The 10828-nt window shown below is 46.9% G+C and overlaps 2 protein-coding genes across 3 annotated transcripts in view; one reads left to right on the forward strand and one right to left on the reverse strand.

The window, feature by feature from the left end:
* Window positions 1–3650: 3650 nt before the first annotated feature.
* LOC137887240 (uncharacterized) lies at window positions 3651–8332 on the forward strand. Its single transcript, XM_068730082.1, has 5 exons — window positions 3651–3784; window positions 4384–5594; window positions 5841–6677; window positions 7027–7294; window positions 8290–8332. The coding sequence occupies exons 2-5, from the start codon at window positions 4388–4390 to the stop codon at window positions 8330–8332; spliced, it is 2355 nt and encodes a 784-aa protein (XP_068586183.1). The 5' UTR covers window positions 3651–3784; window positions 4384–4387.
* The window catches only part of fbxo3 (F-box protein 3), a 5481-nt gene continuing 2318 nt past the window's right edge, over window positions 7666–10828 (reverse strand). The window contains exons 7-12 of one of the 2 annotated variants that reach the window (XM_068730537.1): window positions 10263–10347; window positions 10051–10173; window positions 9449–9564; window positions 9229–9336; window positions 8854–8936; window positions 7666–8610 (exon numbers count right to left, since the gene is read on the reverse strand). In XM_068730537.1, the coding sequence (XP_068586638.1) occupies window positions 8473–8610; window positions 8854–8936; window positions 9229–9336; window positions 9449–9564; window positions 10051–10173; window positions 10263–10347 (653 nt within the window). In that variant the 3' untranslated portion in view covers window positions 7666–8472. Of the gene's footprint in view, window positions 8614–8853; window positions 8937–9228; window positions 9337–9448; window positions 9565–10050; window positions 10174–10262; window positions 10348–10828 lie in introns of both variants that reach the window. The other variant, XM_068730528.1, reaches the window with a different exon arrangement.

Genomic DNA, 10828 nt, shown 5'->3' on the forward strand with positions numbered 1-10828 from the left:
CTTGAAAAGGTTTATATGGTCCTTGAGTCAGTTACCTACAGTTTAACACACCTTGGTGGTGGTGAGGACGCCCGACAGCCAATCGGAGAGCTGCATCGTCACGAACTGGGACGGTTCCAGTCTGAAGTGGGCCAACTATGTGGGCCAGTGGAGCAGCTCATTAATTCTGTCTGTCCGTCCGTCACTGCTTTAATTAGTTTAATTAATTAGACAGGAAGTAGGCCACACTGTCATGATGTCACTCTGTTTATATATAGAACAGGCTCAACACGCTGTCCAATCAGAGGACGGGAGGGGCGGGGCTTCACCTTCATGACACCTGATCAAACACAACCAGGCAGACCAACAAAGGGTGAAGCTAAGCTAACAGCTGAAGCTAACATGTGAGGCTAACACATTAAGCTTAACATGTGAAGCTAACGGGTGAAGCTAACACATTAAGCTTAACATGTGAAGCTAACGGGTGAAGCTAACAGGTAGCAGCTGTTGCATGTTAAAACCTAGTCATCTGCACCAGGAATTAGCCATTAGCGTAGCGTATGGAGCTGCAGTTAATCCCACACACACACACACACACACACACACACACACACACACACACACACACACACACACAGATTATACACAGAGGAGTTAATTAAAGGAATGTGGGGGTGTTTTGGTTTGTGTTTCAGTGAGTGTGAGATTTTTTCTGCATGTTATCAGAGAATAATGTCTGACTGTGATGAATTATTGATCAGACAGGAAGACACAGAACCAGTGAGGACCAAACCAGACGAGCTGGAACCATTCAGGACCAAACCAGACCAGGTGGGACCATTCAGGACCAAACCAGACGAGCTGGAACTATTCAGGACCAAACCAGACCAGGTGGGACCATTCAGAATCAAACCAGACGAGCTGGAACCATTCAGGACCAAACCAGACCAGCTGGGACTATTCAGGACCAAACCAGACGAGCTGGAATCATTCAGGACCAAACCAGACCAGCTGGGATCATTCAGGACCAAACCAGACCAGCTGGCAGACCAGCTGGCAGACCAGCTGGGGGACCAACTAGACTAAACAGAGGTACAACTACTTCTAGTGTAATGGTTCTAGAAGCAGTAGTACTACATGAGGACAGTACTACTAGCCAGGATTCTTAGCAGTACCTCTATGTAGAAGGGGCGTGGCTTGCGTGGCCTCCGGTCTGGAGCTCCTCCCACTATGTAGAAGGGGCGTGGCTTGTGTGGCCTCCAGTCCGGAGCTCCACCCTCGTTGGGACCTGAAGCGGAAGAAGCTGGTCCGGCGCCTCCTGCTGGGTCGGTAGCAGTACTGCGGCGGCACCTCTGGTTCCCTGAAGTGGGGCGGGGCCCCGAGAGGAGGGGGGGCCGGCAGGGTGTAGCCGGGGCGGGGCTCCGGGGTGGGGGGACACGAACCCGTCCGGCCCCGCTGGGTCAGGACCGGATAGGTGGAGCGCGGTTTCCCATGATCCTCTGGGGCGAGAGAAGGGTGGACGCCAGGTCGCGGTGGGAGGTGCTGGCGGCGGTACCAAGGGCTGTTGCCTGGATACTGGAGGTGAGGTGGGAGGGGCTTCCAGTCACCTGTGGGCGTTGCCGGCCTGCCGCCCGCATTCAGCCCCAAGATGGCGTCGTGGTGCTGGTGGATTTTGGCGCTAAGGAGGCGGCGCCGCAAGCTGCCCTCCGTCTTGGGCTGCAGGGCGGCCATCTTGCGTGGAAGCAGCTCGTCTCGCTCTTCGTCGGGGCCACCAGTCCAACAGCGTGACCCCACGTTAGGCCCCGCCCCATCACCGCCCAGACACTCCACGTACGAAATCATCTCTAACAGCTGACTGGCTGTTTGATGTCCGATGCCACTCCGCCTCTCATGACAGATCACATGACGACAATCTTTACACAAGAACCCTTCATAATAAAAGCCCCTTTTATGTGGTGTTTTTCCCAAAATTTCAACTCAGCTTCACAATAAAAGTCCAAACAAAATTCAGTACAAAGAAAATCTCCTAAATGTTTGAATTCGTAACAAGCAAGTCCTTCATCAAAGTCACAATCATACCCAGCTTCAAAATAAATGTGATTTTTCACAATAAAACCACTGAATACAAATATTCCTCGCTCAGGACTCCTTCAAAATAAAACAACAAACTTGTACCATCTGTTTTAAAAAAGCATGAAGAAAAATGGGTGAAAAATAAAAAGCCCAAATATTTGTAGCCTTTACAATAAAAAGGTACAACGAATATTGTTTCAATCTCCACAATAAAAAGCTTAAAATATTTCACAATAAAGGAGTCTTCAGATCTGGTGTAAAAGTAACGGCTTCAAAACAGCTTCAAAATATCCCAAAAGTTTTTTTCAGTCAGCTAATTAAAACGTGTCGTAAACTTCTTCTCGTTCCTTCACAATAAAATCCTCTTTAGACCCAAAATGATTGAGGTTGTGGACCTGGAAGAGTCCGGTGTTTCCTCTGAAGTGTTGTCGTTGTGCTGCAGCGTCTCTAATCTGCTCTCAGGGATTATCCAGGTCTGCAGATGGTCAGTGAGACGTGAGACAGGTATTTACCTCACATCGCTTTATTCTGTTAACAGACTCACGGAATCAAACCGTCGATCCTCTGAAACACAGAAACGTCCAACGATCCTCCGTCAACGTGGATCAATCCGCCGCAGAAAGTAGTCCCTCACAAAGACTCTGTTTCCTGTTTGTTTGAGTGAATTACTCCTGTTTACATGATGAAGACCATGTGAAAGCTCTGGAATAAGAGACTGTATCAAACCAGATAAAAGTAAAGTTTAGTGTCATCGTGTACTAGTACTCTGAGTATTCGCTGCTGAGTTTACCTGGAAACAGAAGTTACCGGTTTGTTTACACATGAGAACATAAACATCTTTTTATTGATATTTAAATAAACTAAAAATGAATATTACTATATTATATATATATATATATATATATATATATATACATATATATATATATATATATATATATATATATATATACACACACACTATATAGTGGTATATATATGTAGATATAGTGGAGGAGAAGTAGAAAGTACAAGTACCACAAATGTGTACTTGAGTACTAGATTAAATGTACTCTGCTGCATGTTCACTGTGTTTAGTTACAGTACTAAATGTATTTTAATGTTTATCATCACAAACACACACCTGGCTGAAAGATGACGTCATGCTGAGGTGGGTGATGTAGTCCTCTTCTTCTTCAGCAGCAGGTACCTGCTTCTCCAGAACAAAGATAGCTTCATTAATCACCTTAATCTGCCCTGGAGATATACACACACACACACACACACACACACACACACACACACACACACACACACACACACACACACACACACACACACACTCTAAACAAATACAATAAAGCTTTAAAAATATCTAAAGTTTTAATATATTCGAGTCAAATTATAACGAACTGAATGAAAAGTTCTGGAGCATACAAGTTAAATTTAGAAATTTATTTGTAATAATGTTAATTTTTTTATAATCGTTTGTTTGAGCATCTATAAGAAGAATTTAAAGCATGACTGAGGTCTCGCTGTAGCGAGAGTTTGGTTCTTCCGGGATGTGCTGTGATTGGTCCATCGTCGCTGTTGAAGCGATCTGATTGGCTGCGCTCGGGCCGAAGCTACGCAGTGGTTTTGGTAAAAACATACCGATTTAAAACCGGTAGAAATGATTCTTTAGAGAGGTTTTTCCGCCCGGTTCCGGTTCTGTAGCTTTAATACACACAAACACAGCCGGCAGTAGCAGCAGGTGGGTGAAGAGAGGATTAAATATGAGGTTTTTAAACGCGTTAGCTTAGAGTTAGCCTGCTAGCTCCTTCATTCCTGCAGCTTCACGTGAAGCAGTTATTCACCGTTATTACACCGTAATAACACTCATTTACCGTATTTACGTTACAGTCACAGTCCCGGTAATAACCCGGAATACTGCGCCACACTGTGACGTCACTGAACATATCACTATTGGTTCATAAAGAGACGTTTTGTTTCCTCGATTCAGTTGATTTTGATTAAATACCGTAAAATGTGAACGGGTCGAGAGGAGTCGCGCGGTGATGACGATTATTCTTATTATAATACAAAAATATAATCAAATAATTAAAGGTGTATTATGAGAATATACTTTACTTTATTATATAAAGTCACTACAATGAGCTATATATATATATATATATATATATATATATATATATATATATATATATATATATCTTTACTACTACAGTACTACTTCAGTAAAGATGTGAATACAGTACTCTTATAGTAATAGAGTATTTCTACAGTACGACAGTACTACAGTACTGCTCACGGTCAACGTTCTTCATCTCATTTCACTCACGTCTCTTGAAGGAACATGGCGACCAGACGCAGATATGACGTCCAGTTCAAGGAGCGCGTGTTGGAGCACGAGGAGCAGAACTCTGCAGAGGAGACGGCGAGACATTTTAACATCGACATCAAGAGGATCCGCTACTGGAGGAGGCAGAAGGAGGAGCTGCTGCAGGTGAGCGAGGAGCTGGAGGAGAAACTGTGGGAGTGGATTCACTCGATGAAACACCAACGCACCGCGGTGACTAGAACCGCGATCACGAGGAGAGCGCTGGAGGTCTACCCGTCGGCGAGCGACGGGGGGAAGGCCTTCGTGAGCACCGGATGGCTGCAGAGGTTCCTGCAGAGGAACCGGCTCTCGCTTCGACGCCGCTCCGCCGAGCCGGCAGCGAACCCCGAGGTCCTCACAGAGAAACTGGTCGGGTTCATCGATCGCGTCGGGCGGACGGTGAGCGGCAAGAAGATCTCAGAGGGCGACATCATCGCGATGGACGAGACGGCGGTTTGTTTAGGTTTAAAGAGACAGAGCCGGATCACCGTCGTCCTCGCCGCCGCCGCCAACGGCACCAAGCTGAAGCCCTTCATCGTCTTCAGAGGGACGGTCGACGAGGAGACGGCCGGCAGCGCTGTGGTGAAGTCGTCTGTGAACGGCTGGATGAGCGACGCTCTCACCAAAGACTGGCTGCAGGCCGTGGTGGGGAAGTCCAACGGCGCTCCGCGGCTCCTGGTGTGGGACTCGTACCGCTGCCACGTCGGCGCCGCCACCAAGGCCGAGCTGAGCGGCGGCTACGACGTCACGACGGCGGCGATCCCGAGAGGCTGCACCCGATTCGTCCAGGCCGCAGACGTGATGTGGAAGGAGCCCTTCAGGCAGGCCGTGCAGGACGCCTACCGGCGCTGGGTGGACGAGGACGCCGAGGAGAACCTCAGACCCCCCCCACGCCGCCTGCTGGTGGACTGGGTGGTCTCAGCGTGGGACAAACTGGACCCTGACCTCATCAGGAAGTCCTTCAAAGTGTGCGGACTCTCTGTGAAGAGAGACGGCGGCGAGGACCATCTGGTCCTCTGCTTCAGGGACGGACAGCCCTGCTCCGCCGGACGGGACCGGCTCACTCAGGTCCGACAGCAGAACCAGAACCAGGAGAACCAGGAGGAGGAGGAGGAGGACGAAGAGGAGCTGTTTAACAATGAACTAGTGGTGCTTGATGATGAGGAGGCGGTCCAAGAGAAGGGTGAGGATGATGAAGATTCTGTGATGATTGAGACTTTGTTTTACAGGATTCAGACTCACTTCATTCATTCATCCAATCACGGCCTTTGAGACCAAATGTTTCACAATAAAAGCCTCATAAGACTCTCACCAAACTCCAAAAATAAAATATCAGATTTAACGTTATTTAAATGTTTTCAGAACCACAGAAGAAGAAAAAGCAGCAGTAGTCTAAACTCCGTTAATTTGAATGTAACTTTATTTACAGACGCGGTGATGCCAGTCATGTCCGCCACCGCCCCCCCGGCCCACCTGCAGTGCCCCCTCTGTGGTCACTTTTCTAAGAGCCACGCCCACCAGCTGACTCACCTGGCGGCGTCTCACCCGACCCGTCTGGACGGAGCGACGGTCGGTCGACTCGGAAACATCCTGATGTACCAAAACACAGCGAAGCTCTTCCACTGTGTCGAGTGTTTCTACACCAGCAGAGACTTCACCAAGATATACAAACACCTCATCTCAAGGCACTGTGAGGACCACCGGGGGGAGGAGGACAGGAAGGAAGAGAAGAAGACCAGTGAGGAAGAGGAGGGAGAGAAAGATGCTGTGAAGAGGAGCGGTGAGGAGGAGGAGAGGAAGAAGACCGGGGAGGAAGAGGAGGAGCAGAAGAAGACCAGGGTGGAGGAGGAGGAGCAGAAGAAGACCAAGGAGGAAGAGGAGGAGCAGAAGAAGACCAGGGTGGAGGAGGAGGGTCCCGATGAAGACGTCTCCTCCCAGAAGGAGGAAGGAGACGAGAGCGTCCTGATGTTCGACGGCGCCGGTTATCACTGTCTGATCTGCGGCTGGAAGACCAAGCTGAAAGCTCTGGGAGTGAACCACGTGGTGAGGAAGCACGACATCCCCAAAGCCTACGCCTCCCAGGCCATCCGACGGGACGCTAACGTCAGCGCTGACGCCCCCAGACCGGCGGAGGAGGAGGAGGGGGGGGGGGCGGGGCTTAGCGGGGAGCAGCTGAAGGAGGAGATGGAGGCGACGGCCAAAGTGGTTCGCTTCATCTCGAACCGCTTCGTCTGTCTCATCTGTGGCTGGAAGACCAAACTCAAAGGTAACAGCGCCACCTCACTTCCTGTTTGTGTCCGAGTCCGTTTACTATGTTGTCTTTAAGCTTTCTGTCCTTAAACACATAAATAGTGACTATAACACGTAGAGCCTCCTGTTATTTAAAAAAGCCTTTTATTTTGAAGGGAAACGTAAGGTCCTTTAAAATGTCCTATTGAAGGGGCTTTTATTGTGAAGGGAAAACACTTCCTCAAAGGCAGTGGTGGAAGAACGCTCCTGTTATTAAACATGACTTATTTTGTAGAGGAACAGCGAGGCCACAGACGGTAAACCGTTCTGACTTCACAGGGTCGACGCTGCACTACATTACCCACAATGCTCTCCCTGCGTTACAGGTTTCGCCATCAGCCACGTGGTGCGCTGCCACGACGTGGAGAGACCCTACGGATGCCTCAGCTGCTCTCGAAGCTTCTTCCTGCCGAGTCGGCTGCAGCAACACGTCAGAGCCGCTCACCGACCCGGTCGCTACGCGTGTCCGTTCTGCTGCTTCAGGTCTCACTTCATCGGGGGGTTCAGGAGGCACTGCAGCCGCTGCAATGCCAGGGAGGAGGGGGAGGAGGGGGGGAGGGAGGGGGGAGGGGGAGGAGGGGGGGAAGAGGAGGAGCAGGAGGAGGAAGAGGAGGAAGAAGAGAGGAAGGAGAGGAGAGGAGGGAGGAAGCGGAAGAGAACAGAGAGGGTGATGATGGAGGAGGATGATGACTGAAGGTCATGTGATGTTAAAGCTGAATAAAAGACTTTATTACTGATGTGGTTGTCCTGTTTGAAAGGCTTTTATTGTGAAGGGATAAGGGATTTAAAATGTACTATAGAGGGGGCTTTTAGTGTGAAGGGGAAAACACTTCCTGTTATTAAAAAAGCTTTTATTTTGAAGGGAAACTTAGTTTAAACGTGTATGTGATTACCTCACTCCTGCAGTGAAGACGACCTCGTTGATCACATGACGTCGATCACGTGACAGTAAACTGAGTCTGCAGTGATGAATATTTGTTATTTATTTAGCCAAAAACATACAAAACAAACCGACCAATCACACGAGAGCGTGATGGACAGAAGACAAAAAAAGAAAACCATCGTGAAGCACAGCAAAGGAAACACTTCTCTCTTTTTCAAAATAAAAGCCCAGCTTCTAATAGATCGTCACACTATATAATAAGGAGGACAGAAGAAAAAACACCATCACACCGGTTTCCACTGCAGGAACTCCACACCAGTCACCCTTTAGTTTTCAAAATAAAAGTCTGTAGGATTCATCATTCTTTTGACTAACAGCTGGATCTGTCCAGATGTTTGCTTTGTCTATTTACACGGGATTCATGTATTCATGTACACAAACATAAACTAACAAATAATCTGTTTTTAATAACCAATTCTTTTCTTCTGTTTTAAATCATTTTAAACTGAATTTCTTTGGGTCAAAACGAGACATTCAAAGACTTTAATTAAAGTAGTAAATCACAGATTAATTGATTAAATATTTCCTGCAGTGGAAAAAAGAGCTTTAAGAGAAAAGTTCTGACGCAAATCTTTTACTCTGAAATATCTAAATATTTTTACAGAAACAAGTCGTCACAACTCGACTTTTCTCGTTGTTGAAACAGGAAGTCGTCACACGACGATGACGTCATCGTCTCGTCCTCGTGAGAAAAACGTTTTTTTAGAAAACCGCTCGTTCATAGCTGGAAGTCGACGTGACTCCGTCCCACAAACGTCTCTGGTTACCTTCCCAGAATGCTTTGCTGTCCGTTAATAACTTGCGAGTGAATCCCTGACGACGGTGGAGGTCAGATGTGTCGGGGGCACCACGCCCCCTCCAGGGCGGCCATGTTGATTCCTCTCAGGTCGCCGAAGTCGTCTCCGTCTCCGTCACAGAACTCGCCGTCGTCCTCGTCGAAGTGAGACGAGTAACTCGCCGCCGCCTTCTGCTGAAGAGGTTAAAAACACCGCCAACAGGTTTCTGTTGTTCAGTAATTATTCATAATGTATGCTAATGTATTAATTATTCAGATTTTGTGTTAATGTATCATTATTCAGATTTTATTTTAATGTATCATTAATCATATTTTGTGTTACTTTGTGAATTATTCACATTTTATGTCAATGTATTCATGATTCACATTTTATGTTAATGTATTCATTATTCATGTTTTGTGTTACTTTATTACCGTTCGGACCAGCGGCTCTCTGAAGGGCGGACAGATCATGTGGAAGCGAGGAATCGCCACGTGGAACACTTCCTCTTTATTAGCTACAAAACATCAAAGAAACGCCAAAACGTTAAAGAGTTAAAGAACTACAGCTGTTAAAGAACTACAACTGCTTCACAATAAAATAACTACAACGGTTAAAGAACTACAACTGTTAAAGAACCACAGCTCCTTCACAGTTAAAGAGCCACAGCTCCTTCACAATAAAAGAACTACAGCTCCTTCACAGTTAAAGAGCCACAGCTCCTTCACAATAAAAGAACTACAGCTCCTTCACAGTTAAAGAACCACAGCTCCTTCACAATAAAAGGACAAAGGACAGGACTACGTTACCCAGCCGGTGGAAGGTGTAGTGACCCTCCATGAACTCTGTCGGGGTGGAGAAGGTGGTGCAGCTGGCGTACTCATGGACTTTACCAGGTGTCATGACAGGAAACTCTCCTGCACACACACACACACACACACACACACACACACACACACATTCAGCAGGTGATATCAGCCAATCCCAGTGGAGCAGGTGGTGGTCATGTGATGGTCATGTGATGCGTACCGACCACGCCGGGACCCTGAACCTCCTCCACGTTTCCATCAGACGTGGTAATCTTCCAGTAACGACTGTCCAGCTGACAGGAAGCTTCTGGAGATGCAGTGTTGGACATCTCTATTCTGAAAATACACTTTATTAAACACACATGGAGAGAGACAGACAGACAGGAAGAGAGACAGAGAGACAGACAGACAGGTAGAGAGACAGAGAGACAGACAGACAGGTAGAGAGACAGAGAGAGGGACAGACAGATTGAGAGACAGACAGGTAGAGAGACGGACAGACAGGTAGAGAGACGGACAGACAGGTAGAGAGACAGAGAGAGGGACAGACAGGTTGAGAGACAGACAGGTAGAGAGACAGACAGACAGGTAGAGAGACAGACAGGTAGAGAGAGGGAGAGACAGACAAGTAGAGAGAGGGACAGACAGACAGGTAGAGAGAGAGACAGACAGACAGGTAGAGAGAGAGACAGACAGACAGGTAGAGAGACAGAGAGAAACAGACAGACAGAGAGAAACAGACAGACAGAGAGACAGACAGGTAGAGAGAGACAGACAGACAGACAGAGAGACAGACAGGTAGAGAGAGAGACAGACAGGTACCTGATGCGGTAGGTGAAGAAGAAGTGAGGAGGATGGACTGAAGACAGCTCTGGGAGGAAGGAGGTCGAAACAGAGACCGAGATGTCTCCGGTCGTCTCCACGCAGCCTTTCTCATGCTCATACCTGCAGACATATTTATATTTATATCATACTTATAGAATAACTTATATTAATGAATGAGCATCGTGAGTTTGACACTAATCAATAATCACCTGAAGATCTGGTCTCTGATGATCGGATATTCTCCGGTGACGACGTTGTGGACGTACGACGTGAACCACTCAAAGAAAGATGAACCTGAACACAAACAAACATGGACGCTTTGGATGAACAATAGGTTTTATCTCATGTTCATGTGGTGATGAATGAACAATAGGTTTTATCTCATGTTCACGTGGTGATGAATGAACAATAGGTTTTATCTCATGTTCATGTGGTGATGAATGAACAATAGGTTTTAGTTAATGTGGTGATGAATGAACAATAGGTTTTAGTTCATGTGGTGATGAATGAACAATAGGTTTTAGTTCATGTGGTGATGAACGAACAATAGGTTTTATCTCATGTTCATGTGGTGATGGATGAACAATAGGTTTTAGTTCATGTGGTGATGAATGAACAATAGGTTTTATCTCATGTTCATGTGGTGATGGATGAACAATAGGTTTTAGTTCATGTGGTGATGAATGAACAATAGGTTTTAGTTAATGTGGTGATGAATGAACAATAGGTTTTAGTTCATGTGGTGATGAATGAACAATAGGTTGTAGTTCATGTG

Source organism: Cebidichthys violaceus, unplaced genomic scaffold, assembly GCF_023349555.1.
Source record: "Cebidichthys violaceus isolate CVI_PGR_0920_01 unplaced genomic scaffold, fCebVio1.0.p SCAF_103, whole genome shotgun sequence".
Taxonomy (NCBI): domain Eukaryota; kingdom Metazoa; phylum Chordata; class Actinopteri; order Perciformes; family Stichaeidae; genus Cebidichthys; species Cebidichthys violaceus.

Bases quoted from the DNA above. Each gene is read 5' to 3' on its own strand.
- LOC137887240 (XM_068730082.1), top strand. From the start codon at position 4,388: ATGGCGACCAGACGCAGATATGACGTCCAGTTCAAGGAGCGCGTGTTG. The intron at 5,595-5,840 runs GTGAGGATGATG...CTTTATTTACAG, and splicing joins GGAGGCGGTCCAAGAGAAGG to ACGCGGTGATGCCAGTCATG. The intron at 6,678-7,026 runs GTAACAGCGCCA...CCTGCGTTACAG, and splicing joins CTGGAAGACCAAACTCAAAG to GTTTCGCCATCAGCCACGTG.